This window comes from Balaenoptera physalus, assembly GCF_965194825.1.
Source record: "Balaenoptera physalus genome assembly, chromosome: 7".
NCBI lineage: Eukaryota > Metazoa > Chordata > Mammalia > Artiodactyla > Balaenopteridae > Balaenoptera > Balaenoptera physalus.
The window spans coordinates 13,931,391-13,955,406 of record NC_138886.1 but is presented as its reverse complement, the minus strand read 5'-3'; the positions used below and the strand labels follow the sequence as shown (position 1 = coordinate 13,955,406).

The window sequence follows — 24,016 nt, the reverse complement described above, 5'->3', positions numbered from 1 at the left end:
GGCCAAAACGGCCCGGGCGGCACCAATAGAGTTGCGGAGCTGCCGGGCAGCGCGCGCTCTGGGGCTGCCAAGCCTCGCGAGAGCGGGGCTGACTAGGGTCGCTGGCGGTTACGGGGTCGCAGTGCGGCGTGATGTTGGGCGCTGCTCAGTTGGTCCTGCGGTCCGACTCTCCGGTTTGTTTGCTTCTGTCCCACTGAGAGCGAAGGCTGGGTAAATGCCCGGCAAGCGGAGTGGTGAGAATGAGGACCAGCCGAAGGTTGAACGGCCTTGGGGGCGGCCCCCTGGCTCTAAAACGAGGCTCTCGGCAGCGGCTATGGTGGACGCCGCTGCGGCTTGGGCAGGGGCTTAGGCTACCCGGGGCGGGGCGGAGGCGGTGGGCATCCTGCTCCCGGGCTAGACACGTATTAAGAGGAGGCGGAGGGTCATGTCTCTGGAAGACGAGATGAAAATTCTCGAGAAGCTGGAAGAAGAGTTTGCGCACCCTTAAGCAAAACGAGAAGGCGGTCAGGACCAGCATGGAGAGTGTTTTGCCCGTCTGCTCCCAGGTGCCGTGCACTCCTCAGGACGTAAACATCGAGAAGATGGAGACGAATTAATCTTTGGGGTCTAGGATTAGACCAAAGGAGGAGGGGGCAGCCTCTGACGCTGAAGGCCATCTGCAGCCAGGCCAAACGTGTTTACAGGCAACTGGTGGAAACCACTGGCAAGGGCAACCCAGAGAAGTTTCATGCGAGCAGGGGATGGTTGGAGAAGTTTAGAAATCGCTATAGGCTGTTGAATTCGAGGTTGATAGGTGAGGAAGAACCGTTAAATACCCAGTCGGCACCCACGTATTCCAAGCAACGCCAGAAACTGATCAGAGTTAGTGGCATTGTACCTCGGCAGGTCTTCACCGCCAAGCAGACGAGCCTGTTTTGGAAGTGCTTGCCTTCGCGTACTTTTGGGGAAAAAGACAAAAATCCGGAAAGCTTAGAGGAAGCTAAGGACCGGATTTCTTTCATTTTTTTGTGCCAGTGCCGCAGGTGACAAAACCATTGCTGCTTTATGAAGCAGCACCTGTTTTATGGAAAAAAATATTAAACGCCTTCCTATTTTCCGGCGATCACTAACAGTATCATTAACAGCTGCCCTCATTTTGGATTGGCTTCGTAATTGTTTTATTCATTGAACCTGGAGTTATTTAACAGAAAAAAATCTTGCCTTCAGAGTGTTGCTGTTTTTGGACAGAGGTCTCAGTCACCCAGACTCCATTCTTTGCTCATCCCAATGATGATATTGTGTTTCTCCATCTGGAGGGCAGTAGCTATCTTAAGCCCTTGGATCAGGGTATAATTGAAGCATTCAGGAGGTAATACACCAAGCATATATTTGACTACTTTGCTGACTTTTGAAAAAAACCCTTGCCTCACTTTGAAAGAAACATGGCAACAGTACAACTTTGCTGATGCTTTGGTAGTAATAAAAGAGGTGATGGATGATACAAAAACCAGCCTCTCGTAATAAAGCCTGGTGGAACCTTTGGGATGATGTTGTGAATGATTATGCATGTTTCCCTAGAGCTAATGAAGTTGAAAAAAATCATAGAGTCTGAAAATGGATGGGCTTTAAATTCATCGATATTGATGAAAGTGAAATTAATAAGCTACTTAAGTTTCAAGCTTTGGCAATAACAGAGAGTCTATATCTGTAGATGAGGAAGAAGGCAAATCTCTGGAACCAGAGATAAAGTTGAATTTAAGGAAACAATTCTGTCTTACACCAGGTGTCAGACCTCATTGAAGCTGCAATTGATGTGGGTTCTTTACTGGATTGAAGTTTGGCCTTTAAAAAAGATTTCAATAAATTGTTGTATACCTATAAAGAGGCCCAAAAGAACCTTCAAAATAAAGCAAAGGAGATGAAGAAAGAGAAGGAAGACACAAACAATAAAGAGGAAGTAGTGTGGGTGAAAGAGATGGGTACAGAATCTGACTCTGAAGAGGATTCTGAGTCCATATCTGAATCCAGTAAGGAGGAGGAGAGAAAGAGGGTAAGAAGCCTCCAGAAGAAGAGCTTATAATCTCAGGCAGTGGCACTGAGGCTCTTACTAGATCTGAAGAATCTGCCAAGGCCATAAATGCAGAATTGGACTTTTGGAATCTAACCTTGGAATTGAATCTGAAGAGAGTAGAGGTGCCTGAGTTGAAGGAAGAAGAGAATCCAGAAATGGTTTCTTCCAAATAACAGTTCATCTCTTGCCATCCTTCCCCTGCTGCCCCAGCATCGTCTTCATCATGACCATCTTTATAGTCACCAAATCAACAAACATTTATTGAGCATAATCTCTGTGGGATCCTGTGCTAAACTCTGGGACATCATCTCAGGATCTAAGGTAAAATGGTCATTAACAGTGGCCTTTCTTATTAATGTAATAGATTGAAAAGATCATAGCCTTGATTTATTTTAGTGGACTTTGAATATAAAGGTTTTTTTTTAGGATCACTCAGCCTCATTTTCTCTAACCCTGTTTTTTTCACACACGCTAAGTTTTTCAATCACAAATGGAGATTTTCTGAGTTAACCTTGTTTGGTAGTTGACATGAGACTACTTGCTCGTGAAACGGTGACATGGTCTTACATTTTATAAAGCATTCTTATATTAATCTTCTCGGTTAATCCTCACTTTAGACCTATGAAGGAGGTATTAGCCATTCCTTTACCAAAAAAACCCCAAAAAGCTCAGAGAGGTTAAGTTATTTGCCTGAGTCCACATAGCTATTGATGTAAATGATAGGACTAGGGCTACAGCTGACTTTGTTAGACACTTTGCCAGGAAGTGTATCAGGCCTTTAAGAATTTATAGTCCCAAGGAATGAGACAGACAGGTAAACAGGTAATTAAAAGAAACACAGAGGCTGTGAACTGGCAGCCTGCAGGCCAGTTTAGCTAACAGGTGTGTTTTGTTTCGTCTGCCCAGTTTAAAACAATTTTGAATTGGTTTTCAGCATTCCCCCCCCTCCTTTGTTTAAGGTACTATTTACATACAACACAATTAACCAATTTAAGTGTATAGTTTGTTGAATTTTTTAATGTTTGTGTAACCACTACCACAGTCAAGCTATAGAATAGTTTCCTTGGCTTAAAATTTACTTATGGCCTTGTGTATTCAATTTCTTCCCCTGAAGTGTCGTCATTTAAAAATTAAGATATTTCACATTAAAAAGCTGGATTAAAAAATTGGAAACCCTGACAACAGTGGACTCTGCATCCCCAAAGGGCAACAGTCAGTCCTTAGCTTGCTGCTTTTAAAGATTTGTTTAATAGTTGATGTTAAGTGCTGCAACAGAAGTGTGGACAAAGTGCCTTAGTGGAAAGAGAGGACTGTGGGGATTAACCTTGGGAAAGACTGCACGGAGCAGCTGGCCTGGAAGACAAATGAGTTCATAGGGAGAGCAGTCAGGAGCAAGAGTGTGTGCTCTAAGCCAGAGAGGATTGGAAGGGAGATCCTAGGAGGAGGGAGTGATGTGTGGGGGACAGGGAAGGGAAGGCAGCCATGTGTGTGCTTCATTTATTTGGGTTTTTTTGGTGGGATGGTCCTCTACAGCGGTCCCCAACTTTTTTGTCACCAGGGACCGTTTTCGTGGAAAACAGTTTTTCCAAGGACCGGGGTGGGGGGATGGTTTCGGGATGATTAAAGCCAATTCCATTTATCGTGCACTTTATTTCTATTATTATTACATCAGCTCCACCTCAGATAATCAGGCATTAGATCCCGGGGGTTGGGGACCCCTGCAAAGTGGAAGAGTTTTGTGTATGTGTATTTGTGTTTGGGCTGACGATTTTATATCTAAGAAACTTAGGTCTTTTAATCTGTACATCTCTGGGGATTTTATGGTTTTTTTGTATGTGCATGTTAGAATGGGAAGGGAAAATTAGTATTTTTACTTTTGCAGGGGTTGGAGGTTTGCATATGGTGCTTGGGTTGTATATTTCCAGAAGGAGAGTTGCCCAGTGAAAAATTACTCCCTCTTTCCCCGCCCCCTCCACTATCTCCTTCCGGCCAGCCTGGCTGGGACCTGGCTGGGCAGTGGGGCAGGCAGCAGGTGGTAAGGGGAGAGGGCAGTTCAGGCCCTTCGTGCCCGCCCATCAGCCAGCAACTCGGCCTCAGGCCACAGTTCCAATAGGCTGTGCTGCTAAATTACCAGCGACGCCATGGACAGGCTGGGCTCACGGTGCCCTTTGCCAGGCTGCCCGCGACCCTCTGTCCTTTTATGCCTCTTGGTGAGTGTTCCATGCTACAGTGCTATGAACCCTCTCACCTCTAAACCTCCAGCCTGGGGATTGAGGGAAGAAGGTGCATTTCTCTTTCACTCTTCCTGGGATTTTGAGCTGGGGGCGGGCAGGTAGTGGGTGGACGGTAAAATCCTTGGAGGCACCACCCTGTGTCTTGGAGATTGTGGTGTGAGTGTGAAGATTACCAGCACCCCTTTATGCCCTGCCTTGTGAGGAGGAGTGACTGGGCTGTGTTTCACTGCCAGGGTCCTTGGGGTGGTGAGGGGTGTCTGCTGGTGAGTTCTCATGTAAGGGTCACATGATAGGTTCTTTCCCTCTTTCCAGTGCAGTTACCATCTCATTTTTCTGGGGGCTTTGTTTTCTCATCTCTGAAGTATGTTAAAATGTTAAGGTTGGCAGTGGCTACAGAGTCCCCACAGTGGTGCTGGTGGTCGCAGTGGGCGGGGGCTGAGTGGGGTGGGGTGCGGGGGTGGTGGAAGGGAGAGCTGTGTGGGAGGGCCGCAAGCCTAGGGGTCTAGCCCAGTTCTGCTGCTCACTTTTTGGTCATTTCTTCCCCTCTCTGGCCCTTAATTAACTGGCACAAATCAGTGGCTCAACATTTGGGGGACATTTCTTGATTTTGTGTGTGTGTGTGTGTGTATGTGTGTGAGTGCAAGTCTGGATTTGCACCCAAGGAAAGTGTATAAACACAATGTCAATTTCAGAGTATTCACAGATTCCTTAAAACTAGATGGATTACAAATTTAGAACCACAGGGTGGTTTCTGAGGCCCCTTCTACCTTAACACAGATCGTAAAGTCAACCATAATCTCTTAAAGTCTAGGCAAATACTGCAGGACGAAAAAAGAATGAAATAATTGAAAGGGTACATACAATATTTTAAAAGAATGTAAAATTAGAAAAGGTATATAGTAAAGACATAAATATGAAAATGCTATAAACTTACAGTAATTCTTTTCCCGTTATAATGTTTCTATTAGGGAATATGGTGATGTGTGTATTTTGCATTCATGTAATATCACTTTCTAATATACTGTAGTCCACTTTTGGTTCCAAACCAACCTTTCATGCTTCTGATTCTTTGTTGATATGGTCCACAAACATTTCTCAAGCCCATACTCCTTGTCAGGGGGTTATAAAGTGCTGGGGATACAGAAATGTATGAGGCCAAAGAGCTCACGTCCAATGAGGGAGACATGTAAACAACTGTCTGTATTTCAGTGTGATTGATGGTACAATAGAAGGATGTTTAGCAGCAGTCCTGACCTCTACCCACTAGATGCCAATGGCATCTCCTCCCCAGTCATGACAATCAAAATTGTCCCTAGATGTTGCCAGATGTCCCCTGGGGGGAAAAATTGCCCCAAGTTGAGAGGCTCTGGATTAAGTGAAGCTGAAATAAGCCCACTGTATCAATTTCTGGTTGTGCTCCTTGCGGTTCAGAGAGCCCAGAAAAGGAGGCAGGAGTCTTGGATTTAAGTCTTGCCTCTGTCACAGAATTTCTGTATGTTCTGCCTCAGTAACATTATCTGTTAAATGAAGGGTTATCTTAGATAATCCCCGAGGGCCCAAAGTACCGCTTAGTATTTTTTGACTATGAGTTCATACAAGAGTTTCAATACATTTTAGGTGAGTTTATCGTTAATCCTATTAGCTCTGTGTTACACTGATAACTGCTGGCTGAAATGCCCTAGATCTTCCTTAGGAATGGTTTTTTTGGTTGAGGGACAGACCATTACTCCTTTTGTTTAGAGTCTGTACAGGAAGCCACCTTAGAGTCATGTAGTTGACTCCTTACAGTTTTTTAGTTTGTCCGATTCTCTGCCAAAAGCTCTGTGGGTGACCCAAAAGCCCTACTTACTTCACAAGGCTATTTTGTCTCAATATCAACATCTTGCTGGTGTACTAATTCACCAGTCTACAAGTTATTTCTTGAGAACCTGCTGTGTGCTGTGAACTGTCCTGGGGACACAGTGATGAGCAAACCACAGTCCCTTCCTTTATTGGATTAGTGATTATATATTGTTTTTCCTATCTTGTTTGAACCCATGGCAACTCTGAGGCAGGCAGCACAGATGTCATAATCTCCGATTTCTAGGTAACGTTTATAGAAGGCAAAGGAAGTAACTTGTTGAAGACCATAGGCAGCAGTACTGGCACTAGGATTTAAATCCTGCTCTTTAGTGCCTTTATTTTTTTCCTATATAATCTAATTGAGTTGTCACCGAAAGCTTCACTGAAAAGCCTTTTTTTCTTGTGTGGTCACTGGTTTAGTTCAGAGGACTAGTGTGTTGGATTGGAGGTGTTGGTGGAGGTAGTGGGAGGGAATGAGAAACCCACCCCAGACAGGCTTCTAGTCAAACTGAAGCTAAAGACATAAAAACGCTACTCAGGCCCTGCCAAGAAGTAGGAGCCAGGCAGGGCCGGGCAATAACATAGGAGTGGGAGGACAGAGGTTTATTTGAGCGAGATGTGAGCCCCGGGCTAGGAGGCAGGAGAAGCACGCTCTTGTTCAGTCTTGCCTGAGTCACAGTGGGACTCCTTGCAAGTTGCCTCTATCCCTATTAATGACTCCTTTGTATCCCCCCAGCAAAGAACCCTGGAATAGAAGATGTCCTCCAGTTCTTTTCATTTCCTCTTATTTTAAAAGTTTGTCATTAAAAAAGCAAGAAAAATGATATTTTAACTGTCTTTTCCTCTCACGGTGTCACTGCCATTTTCTTAGCTCAAGATCTTAATGTCTTTTTCCTGGAACATTGTAATGGCCTTTTGAATAGACTACCTTCTGGTCACCCCCCATCCTCCTTCAGCTTGATCATATTATTACTCTTCTACTTTAAAACCTGCAAAAGCACCTTATCACTTGAGTACAAACCCTGCATTCCTTAGCCTGACCCTTTATAGTTCTAGCCAGTCTCATTTTCCTCCCAATCTCTTACCCACAGACTAAGACCCATGCGGACTAGATAGCTTATCTGTCCCTAAATACCTCTTGAGTTTGTACATATTATTATATCTCCCTCTTTTGTAATTCTGCTTATTATTTCAGTTCCAACTTAGATAGTACCTTCTTTTCAAAGCCTTTTCCTGTCCCCAACAGGTAGAGCCTTCCTCCTGGACCCTCCAATTGTCTGTCACAGTAGCACAGGTCACATTGCTTTAGAATTAGCCTTCCTTTTCCACTAGACTCCCTGTAGCACCTGGCACATACACAATTGAACGAAGGTGAAATTAACTCCCTAAAACATCGACAGGTGTAAGAACTCATCATTCATAATAATCTCCATAGGATGATAGCAGTTCAGTGGATGCCAGTTGGCGTTACCTCCAGTAGCAGTTTTGTACAGTAGGAATGGATTTCAAGTTATCCAAACTCGACTCCTAATCTTGGCTTCAGTTAAAAGCTGTGTGATTTTTTTTTTTTTTGGCCACACTGCATGGCTTGTGGGATCTTAGTTCCCCTACCAGGGATCGAACCCGGCAGTGAAAGCACTGAGTCCTAACCACTGGACCACCTGGGAATTCCCAAAGCTGTGTGATTTTGAGCAAGTTTCTTGATTTTTTTTTTTTTAAATTATTTTTTCTTTTAATTAATTAATTAATTATTTTATTTTTGACTGTGTTGGGTCTTCGTTTCTGTGCGAGGGCTTTTTCGACTTGCAGCGTGCGGGGGCCACTCTTCATCGCGGTGCGCGGGCCTCTCACTATCGCGGCCTCTCTTGTTGCGGAGCACAGGCTCCAGACGCGCAGGCTCAGTAATTGTGGCTCACGGGCCCAGTTGCTCCGCGGCATGTGGGATCCTCCCAGACCAGGGCTCGAACCCGTGTCCCCTGCACTGGCAGGCAGACTCTCAACCACTGCGCCACCAGGGAAGCCCAAGTTTCTTGATTTTTGAGCCTCTATTTTTTCTTTTCTTTTTTTTACCATTTGTAAAATGCAGAGGCAAATAATCTAGACATGAAAACTTTAAGCACTAAAACTCAATACAGATCCCAGGAATTATTTTATGGATGGGAAATAGGGATGAAAATATGATGCCCAGCTTTGGTTCCAGTCTGCTTGAGCTGGCAAATAGTGAGTTGGCCATGTCACTGCTGATCTGTGCTTCTCTTTTCCCACCGTGTAGATCCTGACTGCTTCTTTCCTGACATACCCCATGCTCAGGACCCTTAGCCAGCAGCTCCTTTCAGTTGTCACTGGCAGCTATGTCTCCGGCACTTACTCCATCGTTTTTGTCAACTGTCCCAACGAGCAGATTGCCAGAGATATTGCCAGGTATGGTGAAGGGGCTTAGGTGCTGCCCCAGGAGGCCCAGGAGCTACCAGGATGCTCCAGAGGGGCCACTTTGGGGTACTTCTCTTGCTTTTGACAACCCCATCCAGTGATGAACTACCCAGCTGTCTGCTTGGGGTGATATGAGAAGCATGGCTGAATGACACTTGGATGGATCCTACTGCTGGGCCTGAAAATGCTGAGTGGTACATGGGGGCGTAAAAGGGATATGAGACCCAGAGAGATAGGTGGCTTGCGCAAGGTGTTAAGATAAGAGAACAGTGGAACTCCGCAGGTTGAGAATTTAAGAATCCTAATTCCTGACCCAGCTCTCTTTTTGGAGGTAGTCTTTGCTCAGTCCCAGAGGTGCTCACCATGACAAGAGGAGGAGGAGCCCAATTCCAAGTATATGGCAGATTTCTAAAAGCAGCTGTGCTGTGGTGGAAAGAGCACTGGACTTGTAATCAGAGCAATTTGAATCTTGGCTCTGCCACTTGCTGTGTGACCTCGGGCAAGTTGCTTCCCTTCTCTAAGCATTAGTTTCCTGAATTATAAAATAGGATAATGCCACCTACCTCACAGGGTTGTTGAGAGGATTAAATTACATGATATATGTACAGTCCTTATTCCAGTAACTCAAATGTAGTAGATGCTCAAAAAATGTTTGTTGTATCTGAATTTCCACCCTTCACTCCTCTTTTATTTTTTTTAATTTATTTTTCTTTTTTGGCCGCGCCTTGCGGCTTGCGGTATCTTAGTTCCCCGAACAGGGATAGAACCCAGGGCCATGGCAGTAAACGCGCCGAGTCCTAACCACTGGACTGCTAGGGAAGCTCCCCTGCCCTTCACTCCTTTATAGCTGCAGCTTTGAAGAGGGTTAGTGGGGCTGAGGGGTAATGGATTTGGCTCCTGGCTCCCTTTCTTCTTGCTCTACAGCTCAGCATTCTTGATGTTTGATGATAGCTTAAATTATAGTGTTTTATGTGTTGAATTTGGTCTTTGGGGGCACATAGCCTCCAAACTGATGGTCACAGGCTAACTTTGCATTTGATTCCATCTTTCCTGCCCCTAACCAGAATGTCTATTTTTTCCTTATTTTTTTTTTTTAATTTTTCTTTATTTCTTTATTTATTTATGGCTGTGTTGGGTCTTTGTTTCTGTGCGAGGGCTTTCTCTAGTTGCGGCGAGCGCGGGCCTCTCACTGTCACAGCCTCTCTTGTTGTGGAGCACAGGCTCCAGACGCGCAGGATCAGTAATTGTGGCTCATGGGCCTAGTTGCTCCGCGGTATGTGGGATCTTCCCAGACCAGGGCTCGAACCCGTGTCCCCTGCATTGGCAGGCAGATTCTCAACCACTGTGCCACCAGGGAAGCCCCTATTTTTTCCTTATTAACATTACTTTTGGAGAATAGCTTTTGTCTAAAAGAACATGTGATTACTCCAGAAATATGACCTAGTATTATATTTAGCAGCTAGGAATTGAACTCCCTTCTGTGCTTCTGGTATACCCAGGATCTGTGCTGAACTCACTGGACCCCTGGATTAGCCACTCTGGGTCCTGTCAGGGAACAACTTCAGCTGACATCTGTGAGGTGTTGGGTATCAGGAGGAGAAGGATTCTAAGGCCTGGATTCTAAATACAGTAGTTGAAAGGCCAGTTCAGGTAAATGGATCAGTATCAGCTTGGAGAGGGGTCTCTATTGTCTTTGCATCCAAGGTTGCTGATGAGAGGTCAGGAATGGGGTCTCATTCCTTCATAGGTAATGCTTTTTCTCTCTGGTTTTTCTCCTAGTTTTTAGGAGTTTCTCTTTGTCTTAATGTTCAAGTATTACTTGTTAAATATAGTCTCTCTACTCTCTCTATTCTTTCTGCATCGCGCTTTCCTGGAACTCCTTATAGATAGATGTTGAATTTGTTTTCTGTGACTGAACTTTATAGTTTTCTTTAGACTGAATTTTATAGTTTTTCTTTTCAAGATTTCAGATTGTTTTTAATAACCAACTGCGCTTGTTTTGTAATTGTCTGATCTTGTTTTATAAATGCAATAATCTTGCTTTATCTTTCTGTGGATAGTAATTATACTTATTTTATGCTTAATTTTATTCCAGCTTTATTGAGATATAATTGACATATAACATTGTGTAAGTTTAAGGTATACAACATGATGATTTTATATGTGTATATATTACAAAATGATTACAACAGTAAGGTTAGTTAAACATCCATCATCTCAGTTACTTTTTTTGTGATAAGAACTCTTTAAGATCTACTCTCTTAGCAATTTTCAAGTATACATAATTGTACTTATTTTAAAATCTTGGTTTCAATTATCCTTCTCATGTAAATTCTTTTTTGTTGTTGAATTTTAGTCTCTCATGGTGTTGACTTTCCTCAAATACTTTGTAATTCTTAATTGTGACCTCTCTCATCTTCTTAGCTATGCTTATGGGGAAGTGCAGAAACAGCTGCAGGAATTGACCTTAGGTGGCACTCTGCAGTGTGCGTGTGGGGCAGGTGGACATTCTACTGGCTGGGGTACCCAAGTAACTGGTCTTCTGGGCATGCACTCTCCCTTTTGTCCTTGGCTGTCGCCAGCCACTAGGACAGTGTTTTGCCTTTTGTCCAAAATTCCCACGCTCGCTGCTCTGCCTGTATCAAACATCCCATTACTGTTGCCTGGGCCATGGGAGATTTAGGGGGTCTACCTGCTGCTGCTGTGGCATTCCAACTATTTACCTTGATGGTTGCCTCCAAGTTCCTGCCTGCTCTGGTTCCCATTACATCTAGATTACAGACTGTTGCTTTCATTTTCTCTCCCCCCACTCCTGCCCCAAGTTCAAAAAGGCACATTTATTTATTTACAAAGGACAGTATAAATGTAATAAGGAACAAAGGAAATAAAATAATAGGCATACATATTTACATAGCAGGTGTAGGCAAAACTTACTAAGAAGATTCTTGAAATACTTCTACAATCTAGTATTCAACAGTTAAAATCAGTTTCTAAGAATAATTTATCACCTCAAGAAGAATTTTAAGGATGGTCAACTTATATGATTCAAACTATGACTACGTTAATGAAAAAATTATAATTTTATATTCTTCAAAATTCTCCAGGTTGCTGGAGGCCAAGAAAACCAGATCACTGCCAATGTTTAAAAGATTCAAAGGCTCTTAAGTTAGGAAGTCCCCCTACATGCTCCCATGCATGACTCAGGGCTACCTTTTTTCTTTAGGGCCTCCTCCTAGTTGCTAGTACATAAAGCGTTCTCCTTACTGTGCTCTGGCACGGCGAAGAAATGTTTTGTTGTTTCTGGTGTGGGGTGTAAAAGGGAGGTTGCAGTGTGTGTGCAGCCCGCCAGCTGAGCTGTAAGTCTCAAGTGGAGTTCTGAGTGATGTGGCAGTGGAGCTCTCCCCTCAGCTGTTCTGTTCTGTATTTTTCATGAATGATTTGGGTAGAAGAGAGGCAAATAGGTTTCGCTTCCAGGATGTGTAGAAGGAGAGTAAGTGGGTACATGGTGGGGAGGGCCCCACAAATGTTAGCCGGCAGGAACCCCAGCTCTGCCTATGGAACTAGTGCTGGGACCAGGTCTTTCAGCTCCAGTTTAGTGCTCTTTCTTCTTTAGTGCTCTTCAGCGTTCAGTCTGCTGCCTCTCAGTTCTGGTTCAGTTCCATTCTGGTTCCTGGCAGTGTTCTTAGAGCTCTTCATTGACAGATACATTCTAAACTGGAAGAATCTCTTATTGGGGCTAGGGTGAAAACCTGAATGTTGAACCAGGAGACCTGGATTCTAGTGTCCTTTTTGCTGCCAACACCACATATGACCTTAGACAAGTCTTCCTTCTCTGGGCTTTGATTTCATACATAGGGAGAGGGAATTGGGTTAGGCCAGGGTCACAGACAAAGATATCACAAGCAGGCAACTTAAATGAGTGAAGTGGGCTGGGGTGTCGCGCTGAAGAATGACTGTAGTTAGCAACCCTTACTCGTCCCAGGTGTTGAGAGGGAGAACAGTGGAAACTGACTAACCCGAGAAGCATATGTCATGCCTCGAGGGAGCAGCCCCTGCTCAGCTCTAGCTAAATCTGACCTTGTAGGACTATAGGTCCAAAATGTTATAAGATCCATTTTTTGGTGAGAAGCTAGGTAATGTGTATTTTTTTAATGTGAAATACCCTGATAGTAAAAATTGGTAGCAAAATAAAGATTTTTTAAAATGCCGTGAGAGCCAAACCATGTATCTGGTCTGTGAGCCTCTAGTCTGTGAACTTTGCAGTTTCTAGAGACCCCAGAAGCTCTGTCTTCTGCTTTACTCAGATGAGCATGAGGGCTTGAGCTTTCCGTCTGTGACTCACTGCTGGGCTTTAGTGTGTGTGTTTTTGTTTTTTGTTTGTTTGTTTGGCCACAGGAGCTTTTTGAATAGCACAGTCCTCCATAACTTTACAGTCTTTTACCCAAGGACAGGTTGCTGTGATTACTCACTGAGGAGTTCACACTACCAAAGAGACTGGAGGCCCGTGAGGCAATGGATTATTTTTTTCTAGAGGTTTTACTCACTCCCTGTGTTTGCGTGCCACCTTCAGAACCAATGAAGTGTAATTTCTCAGCAGATCATTTGATTGAGTGAGCAAGACTTGCAGCAGTTGCTTAAACAAATTTGTGCCGTGTGCCTCTTCTTACAGTCAGAGATTTATTTACCACCTGGAACTTTCCAAGGGAATGAGGGTGGTGGTAATACCACATTAATGTGGAGCCTTAAATAGAGCACTGTTCAGCCTGGAACTCAGGGGAAGAGAAAGTAGGTCAGTTCTCTTGGCAGCGGTCAAGGGAAGGAGAGATCAGTAAGCAGGGCTCAGATTAGGGTTATCTGGCAGGGGCCACACACTTCAGAGAACTGAGACCGGGCCCCCTTGGCTGACTGAGACCTGAGAGGGGGTTGTCAGGGCCTGCCTGATTCCGAGGGCTTGAGGTTTGATACTTGGGGACACTTCTTTGCATTGATGACTTGGTGGTGCTTTTGTTTCTATGACACTTGTACTAGTTCAGGCACTTTTTATTGTGTTCACCAGGGCTCTGCACAGGAATCAGACTATCAGAGCAGGAATTCCAACCTGTGGTCTGTCAAAGGAAGTTTTTAGAGGTCTGCAGAGGTGGTGATGATTGTGCTCTTAGGGTTGTGGTAGGAACCGTCACAAAAATAAAAAGTGAAAAGAGCCTGTATTTGCCAAAGACAGACATAGGATAGGATGCCTTTTTTTGCTTTTCCTTGGAGTTATATCAGTTCCATGTGGTCACATGATATCTACAGAGCAGAAACCCTGTCAGCCTAGTACATATCCGAGAGAGAAAAGGCGAAGAAGGTGCGTAATAAAAGGAGTTTTTGGTGGTGGAAAGAGTTGGAAACCACCGACTGAACCAATCCTCTGATTGTACAGCAGGAGTCAGGTTGAGTGATGGGGTCGTGCCTGTCTTGGATAGGTGCTCAAATACTTATTTCTGGAATGAAAGAAAGAGCTTGCGTAAGGTCACACAGCCATCCTACTGCAGGGCTGGATTGGAATCCAGGTCTTTTTGTTCTCCGTCCATTGCTAATAAATTCCCATTCCCCAAGCAGACTAGGCCTGTCCTTTAAAACTGCCTTCCCTACTTCTCTCCCCACCCAGGGAAGGACTTTTAAACAACTCTGTCTTCAGAGGTTCTGTGCACAGTAGTTATGAAACATGTTGGTTTGACTTGGGAGGGGCACTCTAAATGGTTATCTATTTAGAATTAGGTTTCCTGAGTAGTTCCCAGGAACTCCTGGACACTTGCCCCAGTAACTGTCACTCTCTCTTTGCTTTAGGGCTATACTGGATAAGAAGCTGACTGCCTCTGTGAACATCCTGCCTAAGGCATCCTCACTGTGAGTTTTGCTGTGGCCCGTGGAAGGGTGTGGGAGTGCTAGGTCAGGTCCTGCCTGGTGGAAAGAGCACTGAACTAATGGGGAACTGTCAAAGAACAACTCAAAGGCATTTAATTAATCAATAGTTCACTGTCAATTTCTATTCAGAGGAAATCAACCAGTGAGTTTATGTCATTCAACAAAAGCAAAAACAGGCTGTGTTTAGAGAAGGGAGAAAAAAATCTACAGTTTAGGAACAGTGAATCTTGTCTGCACATTCTTTGTTTAAATCAATTAGCTTGCTTTTAGCAAAGAAGTCAAACTGGGCATTCCATCCCTGAGTAAGCCAACTAGGGATATCAAAGATTATAACTTCCATTACTTTTGGATTCTCTGGAAAACTTTGAGAGTTTAGCATATGCGACAGGCTGTTTCTGTGTATTGTCTGCCTTTCATTTCATCAGCTCCTTTACTTAAGCCTGGTCTGCACCATTTCCCTCATCAAAATATGTCAGTATCCCAGTACTAGCTGTGCAGGATTTGTCTTGTGCCTTAATCTCTCTGATCAGCCTGTTTCTCATCTCCTTCCTCCCCTGATGAGCGAGAGAGAGGGAGGGAGGGAGGGAGAGAAATAACGTCTGCTCTAAAGGTCAGAACAGAAAAGTGCTATATAATGAAAGCTTTCCCCTGCCCAGCAGTGTCATTCCCTCAGTGGCTCACATCACCTATAGCTAGGGCTCCCAAATTTGGCTATGCTTTAGATTCCTGAGCTCCCTCCTGGATCTACTCAATCAGTCTCCCTGAGGATGGGGCTTGAATCTGAATTTTTAAGAGGTTATGTAAGTGATTCACATAAAGCCAGTCTGGGAGCTACTGCTTTGGAGCTAGAACAGAATTTTAGCCTACTGTTCCCCTCATATGTTCATCCTTCCTTGTAATTCATCCTTTTACCACAGCTCTGTGAGATGAGGCCAATGGCCTAAGTCATCTTAGATTTGCCCTGGGTCAGCATAGGCATTCTCAGGCCGAATTTCTTTCCCTTCCCATGATGCTGTTCTCGTACTCTTTTTCTAAACATTGTCACTGACTTTGTTTTTAACTTTTGGACCTGTTTCCATATTTTATAAGGCTTACTTCTTCCCTGAATCTTCCTGTGCTTTTTCATTTACCCATTGGTGGGCACTCAGCTTTGAGAGTCAGTGATACAGAGAGCACCAGTGCAAAGGATGGGGAGGTGCCTGGAAGCCAAGAGTATGGGATGAACATTGAAAAAGCTGGAGATGCCCAGTGTAGAGGAGAGAACATATAGGAGTTTCTGTAGGGCTGTCCTGAGGTGGTTCTTCATGTGGAAGTTGGGGAAAACAACTGGGTGGCAAATGTTGGCACACCATAAGAAAAACCATCTCATGTGAAAACCTTTCAGGAGATGGTGAGCCTCTCACCTCCAGGAAAGTTAAGGCAGGTGCTAGAAGCGTGCATTAGATTGTTTAGACTAGATGACCTGTAGGGCCTTGGCCAACTCTAGGCTTTTTTATATGGGCTTGGAAAGATTTTAAAGTTTCCACCTTAGTAAGTCACCTAATTGGGCCAGGTTTATTTCACTGAACTCATCTTGTAAGCATGATAATTTTTGTTGTTGTTGTTCTCTTCTCCAGATACTATTGGAATGGAGAAATAGAAGAAGCCACTGAAATCCTGCTGGTGAGTGAGGATCGGGGGATGCGGCCTTGATAGGGAAAGAGTGAGAGCAAGGTTCCAATTAAAAATTAGCAAAGATCAATTAGCTGAGGTTCTTGCCCCACATACGATGCCCTAGGTTCATTTGTAAGCTACTAACAGGGCCTGGGGACCCGGAGGAATGCTGTCTCCTAAATAGCCAGATGAATGAGCAGCTGCAGAGCTGGGGCTGAGCTCCTGAAGCAGTGATTTTTTTTTTTCTTTCTTTTACAGTTAATAAAGACAAAGACTTCCAAGGTCCATATGCTATCCAACTACATCAGGTAATAGTGCAATCTCTTCCCAGCTGGGACATGCTGGGAACTAAGTGAATGAGCTTGAGAAGTAGGAGACCTAGAGCTTAGTCACCAGCCTCCCATGTGACCCTGGGTATGGCCCTGTCCCTCAGACTCTCCATCTGTAAAGTGAGTGAGTTTTAAACCAGCGGTTCTCAAAATTTTGCTCTCAGGATCCCTTTACACTTTTAAAAATTATTAAGGACCCCAAAGACCTTTGTTTATATGGGTTATATCAAAGTTTACTGTATTAGAAATTAAAGCTGAGAAATTTTTAAAATATGTATTTTTAGTTAATTTAAAATAACAGTAATAGAACAATTACATATTAACATAAATACAGGCATACCTCAGAGATATTGCAGCTTTGGTTCCAGACCACTGCAATAAAGTAAATCATGTGGTTTTTTTTTTTTTTTGGTTTCCCAGTGCATATAAAAGTTACGTTTAACTTATACTGCAGTGTATTAAGTGTGTTAATAGCGTTATGTCTAAAAAAACAATGTATATACCTTAATTTAAAAATACAAAACAGAAAACAATTATAGTAACATCAAAGATCACTGATGACATCACCATAACAAATAAAATAATCATGAAAAAGTTTGAAATTTTGCAAGAATTAGCAAAATGTGACACAGAGACACAGAGTGAGCAAATGTAGCATAAATAGACTTGCTTGATGTAGGGTTGCCACAAACCTTCAATTTCTAAAAAAAACACAGTATCTGTAATAAAGTGTAGTGCAATAAAACAAGGTATGCTAGTAATGTATTTTTATGGAAAGTAACCATATTTTCCAAAAAACAAAAAAGTGAGAAGAATGGCATCATTTTACATTTTTGCAAAATCTGGCTTAATAAGAGAGCTGGATCTCGTCAAAAGCATCTTTAAGTGTTGGGACACTTTTAAGCTCATGATGATAAATTCAGGTTTTCCAAACTTCTGATTTTTGCTTAAAAACATGAATTTTTTTTTTAATATTGTGTTTAATTTCTGCTGTATAGCAAAGTGATTCATTTATATATATATATATATATATATATATATATATATATATATTCCTTTTCATATTCTTTTCCATTATGGTTTATCAAAGGATACGGAATATAGTTCCCTGTGCTATACAGTAGGACCTTGTTGTTTACCCATCCTATATATAATAGTTTGCATCTGCTAATCCCAAACTCCCAGTCCTTCCCTCCCCAACCCCCAAAACATGAATTTTTTGATTGGCATTAAATGATATAAATTGTCTTCATTTGAGTGATGGGCCCACTTTGTTCATATTTGAGAAAATGTCTACCTAATACTCAAACCTGAGTAACCTTAATTTGTAAAACTGACAAATGATGGTTACTCAGGCTTGAAAGTAAAAATGGTGTTCTTTGGGAAAAGTCTAGTTTGGCTTGTGTCTCAATCAGACAAGTTTAAGACAACATTGAACTTAGGTCTATAGCGGAAGTGCCTTATGTATGCTTCCCATTCTGTCACACAGAATATTAAAAAGGCACACTCAAGGGTCAAACTTTAATAAAAATAGTAATTTTTACCATATTATCAAGAATGTTCTTAAGTGAATTTGACTTTTTTAAAATGCAAGTATTGTGGTGATAGCTACAGTGATAGCTAGTACAGTTTGGTGCCGTTGTCTTGATGCATGCTAAGGTGCCACCAGTTTTACCCATCATTGCTTTTGCACCATCAGCGCAAATGTCAACATAAGTGAAAAGATAAATAACAGTTAGTATTATTATGAAAATAGTTTTGGCCTCATGGACCTTCTGAAAGAGGCTTGGAGTTCCCCAGTGGTCAGTGGACTCCACTTGAGAACCACTGGTGTAAATCCTTATTTATCATTCAGAGTATAGTTTTGTAATAATTGGCATCACCTGGAAGCTTGCCATAAATGGAGGATCTCACACTCACTCCAAACCTACTGAATCAAACTACAGTTTAACAAGATCCCCAGGTGATTCCTATGCACAGTAAAAGCTTGAGATTCTCTGGTCTAAATCAGTGATTTTTGATGTTGGCTACATATTATAATCACATGGAGACTTTTTCAAATTACCAACTTGGGCTCCACCTCAGATTCTGACCTAATTCATCTGGAATGGGGATCAAATATGGTGTTCTTCAAAGCACCCAGGTTGACTCTCCTATGCAGCCAGGATGCAAGTCACCTGTCTAGATGATAAAACCCTTTCCTTTCACATCTTAGGGAACCAGGCAGGATTCTATGGTTATATGGCTATACTGGGTCTCAGATCTATTGGTAGAGAAGGCCCTCATGTTACTGCCTTAGCGCAGGTGTGGAAATAGGGCATCTTTGGTAGAACCAGCCTGACTGGTGAAAGACAGCTTCAGGGTTAAGACAGTGAACCCCAGAGCTTGACCTCCAACGTCAAATCCTGGCTCCTCCACTTGCTGGTTGTAGCATAAGTGCATGCAAATTACTTTCTGTGCCTCAGTTGCCCCATCTATAAAATGGGGACTATACTAGTACCTTGGGTTATTATGCATATTGGAAAGAATTTATGTCAAGTATACACATGAATTGCTGTATCAGTGACAGCTCTTACTACTAAAGTGTTATTAAAATGTCTTATACTGAATGCTATTCAGACATACATACACTGAATTCTGTATGTCTGCTTATAAAAACACATACACTGGTCTAGGTATCCATGAAATAAGAAAATTCATTTTTCTCAGGCATTAGATAAAATTACCCAGCTTACTGCTAATGTTTAAGCACCTATACATACACATGTTGTGATTTAGTAAGCATTCTATCTCATGAGAACTTTACAGTGCCTAATTCAGCAAAAAAGAAGCAGAGGATTATTACTCCTGTGTGACTGATGGGACCAAGGCCCAAGGCCCAAGGCCTTATGTTTTTTCCGTTTGGAAAGTGAAGAGAACTGGCATTTTGTGCCGAGGACTAGGTGAAAGAAATGGGGAAAAGGGAGAGATTGCTGTGGGTTTGGATGGTCAAGGAAGATCCCTGGGGAAAGGTCAGTGGTTGAGTTGAGCCTTGAGGAACAGAGAGGCTTTTGATTTATCAGCAGGAACAGGGAGAACTTTCTAGGTGGAGAAGAGAATACAGAGGTACAGGGGAAGGGGGAGTTGTTTGGGGAAGGCACAGTGATGAGTGAAGGATAGTAATAAAAACAGTAGCTAACATTTACTGAATGCATACAGCGCCAGTGTACCAGGTATGTGCCTTATATACCTTGTCTCATTTAATCCTCAGCAATCCAGTCACATAGGTACTATTTTTATCCCCTCTTTTGCAGGGCCTTTAGGGAAATTAAGTGATTTGTCCATGCTTACATAGCTAGTAAGTGGCAGGCTTAGAACTTGAACCCATGTCTGTGAGACTCTAAAGCCATCCGGCCTAACTCATCACGTGGTGACGGATGGGTAACAGGCGTAGGAGTGCTGGGCTGTGGGGCTGGAGCAGTGGGCTGCAGGCGTATTGTGGAGGGCCTCAAGTGAGGCTGCCCAGTTGGGTTCTATTGCATAGGCTGACTAATCCTGGTCACTCACAGAGCTCTGCTTTCTTTCCAAAGGTTGGTGCATCCTTTTGAAATCCCAGAGGTCTTCAGTCTTCCCATGGACCAAGGAGATGTGCACTATTTAAAGTGGCTGGAGGAGGGCATGGAGGAGGAATGAGTGGGGGCTTTTTGTGCCTCCTGCTGGCTGACTCTGACCTTCATCAGCTGTTCTCTGGGGGAGGGGAGGCTTCTTTCTGCCCCCTCGCATCTCTGGATTCCATGCTTCTGTCAGCACAGAGGAGTTAAGTAACTTGTGGAGGGTGAAGGTCCAAGGCTTCTGAGGCTGGAAGAGGACGCTGGGCCAGTCAGGCCAAGCAAGAACCCAGTGGATCTTGTCTCTGAGTGCATCATGCGTAAAGGTGGCTGGGGGTGGGAGGGCGAGGGTGAGTGTGTATGGGGGCCAAGGGGAGGCAGCAGTGAGGGTGAGGTTTGTCATCTATGTTCACTGAGCCTATATTGAGTGCCTAGTATGTTATTACTCTCCTGCCTCTTATGAGGAATGGACCTGTTGACCTGTCACCCAGAAGTGTGTGGGGTGAATGCCACCTCCTAGGGGAAGTGGAAGTGCTTTATCCAAAAGCATGAATTGCTAATGGTGGAATTTCAGGGACAAGCAGGATTTTATTTCTTCTAGGTAAAGATGGTGTTTGTTATTCCTGAGTCCTGAGGAAGTGGGACCAGGAGTGGGCTACCTGCGTGCACGTAGGACTAGGGGAGTATTAGGGCTTAGACATAGCCTCACGGATTGGGAGTAGGTCTTGACTCTTTCCTAGCCTGAAGGGGCAGATATCAGAAGGTTCTGGTGCCTTGCTCAGTGGAGACATGGGTTCTGAGCCCACCATACTAAGCTTTCCACTTGAGCATTGAAACTGAGCATCCTGAAGTAGGAAAGAACCCAGGGGGACTGCTAGACAAGTGTTTTTCAGACTTGCCCCACAGAACCCCAGGGGTTCACAGAAGGTACCCTGGGGGCTACTCATACTTCAACCAGTGCAACTGTGCTTTTATTATTTTTATGTATTGAGCTAAGTTTCTGTTGTTAAAAGTTTGTAAACCAGTGGCCTAAGCCAGTCTCCATTTTATAGGAAAGGAAACTGAACTGCAGTGAGGTCCAGAAAGTGGGTGGCATGTTGAGTTACAGACGGGATAGCCAAGGCTGCTCACTCTGTCTGGTGCTCTCCTAAACCTGCTCCACGGGTGTCTTCTGCATGGGGAAGATCCCTGTGGGGTGAGAAGAGAGACCTGATCTAGGCTGCTTCCATGGCTCTGTCACAAGGTGACTCCACTCTGGGGACACCGTGGGCAGTTTGGGTGGGAGTCCACAGACATCTGCGGTATCCTAGGTCTTCCTTCTCAAGAGGGAAGGGTGTGTGGGAAGGGTGTTGCCAGGCTCTGGTTCTGACACCTTCTGTGCTTCTTGGACCTTAGTTCCTCTAGATATAAAATGAGGGAGGATCTGCAAGGGCCCTTCCATGAAGACCTTGTAGCGACTTCAGGCTGAGCCCGTTCCAGAGGTCCAGAGGATCCTGTTTGTGATAGTGGGGAGTTCGGTGGGCTGCCTCAGGAGAAGAAAGAAAATGATAATGGTGATGTCCTCTTTATTTACGACAGATGTTTCTGGTGCATGTGAAAATCTTGTGTAAAGTAAACCCTACCGAAAATGTACTGGGGACCCCAAATGGACTGTCCGTATTGCTTTCACGATAAAGTCAATTTCTTGGTCTGGATTTCAAGGCCCTTCGGAGCCTTGCCTCAACTCAGTTTTCCATCCTCACCTACTCTGGCATGTGGGTGCTCCAGTATGCTGTTCTGTTACTCCTGAGTTCAGGCTGTCCCCTCTGCCTGATCACCCTTCTGCACGAGTGCTTAAGAAGTCTCCTTAGCAAGGCCTGGCGTCCCCGGTTGGAAGGAATCTCTCCTGCCTTGATGTCCTGTTATCCTTGTGCGTCACAGTCAGTCTCCTGTTTCTAGATTGTGAGCTGCTCGAGGTGAGGGATATGTTTGAATCCATTTGGTCTCTTGCACTGGGTTTGGCAGATATTTCCTGAATTGATGTTTCAAGGATTTGAATAGCTAAAGCTTTCTCTATGGTCCACAATTACTTCCTAATTTATGGAGTTGGCAAAATCCAACTTTTTTTCCTTCAACTTTTTTGAGGTGGGACTAATTCCAAAGGAGGTTTCTCTTTCTATCTCTGGCCTTCATTGGTTCATTTTCTGTGCTGACTGTGCATTGAAAACTGTTTCTTGGTGGCCTTCCTTTGTCACAGTGTCACAGCTGACTATAGGAAATAGGAGAAGACAGGGACAAAACACCAGCCCTCTCTGCCAGGTACTGCCCTAGGTTCGTAACATTATTTTATCCTTACACGTCAATGTTATCCTCATTTTGCAGTTGAAACCTGAGGTCAGAGAGCAGGAGACACTTAAAGTAAGTGGCAGAACTAGGCTCCTAACCCAAGTCTCTGATTCTAAATCTGATGCTCTTACTGCCTCTTTCAAAGAGGTTGGATGTACCCCTTTGTAGGCCAAAGACCCAGAGAACCTGCTGTAGCCACCTCTAAGGAAGAGTTGTTTGTTCCTAAAACATCTGCGTGGTAGTTGGTATTGATATATTGCATTACTTCTCCCCACAGATCTGGATGTTGGTAATAATATCTTCAATTCTACAGATGAGGGAACGGATTTAGAGGAGTTTAATGATTTTTAGGGTCTGTGTGACTCCAACTTACATGGTTTGGCCACTCTACCCACACTGTCCTCCCAGATGATGCTGTGGGAGCTGGGGCTAGGACCTGCATCAGGGTTTCCACGCGGGAATTCCTTCCCAGCGTTTCTCAGGAAACTTATGTTTTTTGATCCCAGAATCCCTGGGAGAGTCAGTTGAGGAAATGTGAAAAAGTAGTAAAATGTTATCTGTGAATACTAAAGCTTAAAAGCATAGAGACGTTGCTGGTTTGAGGGAATCCAGCTTCATCAAATAAAAAACTAGAGCAAGAAATGCTAACATAGAGTTGAAGACTAAGAGAACCAGGACAGGAGCATGTAGAAGAGAAATGGTTTCCACCTAGTCAGTCTTGCCTGTGATTGTTGGCACGTCATAAGAGGGTGTGTCTAGCCCTGTCTGCCGCAAACTGTGAGTTACTCTTGCAAATAAGATAAGTTTATACACATAGTGTACTTTATACAAATCCTATGAGCAGTATTCCAAGAAATAAGCTTTGGAAGCAAAATAAACTCTTAATTTGGCAATTTTGACACATGATTCTATATACTCTTAACCTCGTTAGGATATTTGAATGTTACGTTATTTGAATACTATCCAATAATGTTCCCTGGTGTTTTCCAGTGTTTAAGTATTCCCTAGAGGCTGTAGTTCTTTCTAAATTCTACTAAGCTTAATATTCCTATTTGTTAATTTTTTTTTTCAGATATCTGTAATAACGGGGAAAATATGAAGAATGTTCACAGTATTTTAAGAATAAGTTATGATTTAGGGAATTTGTGAGAATTCTAATTTCTTGCTCCTAAATTCTAAAGGTAGATAGATACGTGTTGTAAATTTGTAAACACTAACGTAGACCGCACAGGAACAGGGACTCCCCAGCTTGGGGAGGACCACTGCCCTCAGGAGGGTCTATGGGCCTATTCACTGTAGAACCTGGACTAGAGCCCAGATCTCTGGATGCTTGGTGCCATTCACTTTTTATTCCATTACACTGATTTCAGCCCAGAGAATAATCCCATCCTCTACCCGGCCCCAGCTCCAACTGTGGTTTTGTTCCAAGGGCAGTTATAAGGTTGCAGCAGAAAGAGTGGTAGGAAAAAGCGGAAGCTGTAGTTAAAGATTTTTAAGGGCAGACATTAACACTCGGGGTTTTACATGCTACACTAACCTCTGAAAACAGAGTTCAGTTGAACTCATAGCCTTCACTTCCCTGTAGCTTTTTCCTATCCCTTCATGCTGCCTCTTTTTCTCTCTCTAAACTATTACCCCCGATTTAGAGAAGTTTATTTA

At 43.6% G+C, this 24,016-nt stretch overlaps 1 protein-coding gene across 3 annotated transcripts; it reads left to right on the top strand.

The window, feature by feature from the left end:
- Positions 1-67: 67 nt before the first annotated feature.
- LOC309663883 (protein CutA homolog) lies at positions 68-21,726 on the top strand. 3 transcript variants are annotated; one of them, XM_082468537.1, is made up of 7 exons: positions 68-2,371; positions 8,399-8,547; positions 14,386-14,445; positions 16,080-16,125; positions 16,375-16,424; positions 20,015-20,358; positions 21,611-21,726. In XM_082468537.1, exons 2-6 carry the CDS (start codon positions 8,429-8,431, stop codon positions 20,115-20,117), a joined length of 378 nt encoding a protein of 125 aa, XP_082324663.1. In that variant the 5' UTR covers positions 68-2,371; positions 8,399-8,428; the 3' UTR covers positions 20,118-20,358; positions 21,611-21,726. The 3 variants fall into 3 exon arrangements, with proteins under 3 accessions (XP_082324663.1, XP_082324661.1, XP_082324662.1); XM_082468535.1 differs by lacking the exon at positions 68-2,371 and adding an exon at positions 2,378-4,260; XM_082468536.1 differs by lacking the exons at positions 68-2,371; positions 20,015-20,358 and adding an exon at positions 2,378-4,260.
- The last annotated feature ends 2,290 nt before the right edge of the window (positions 21,727-24,016 follow it).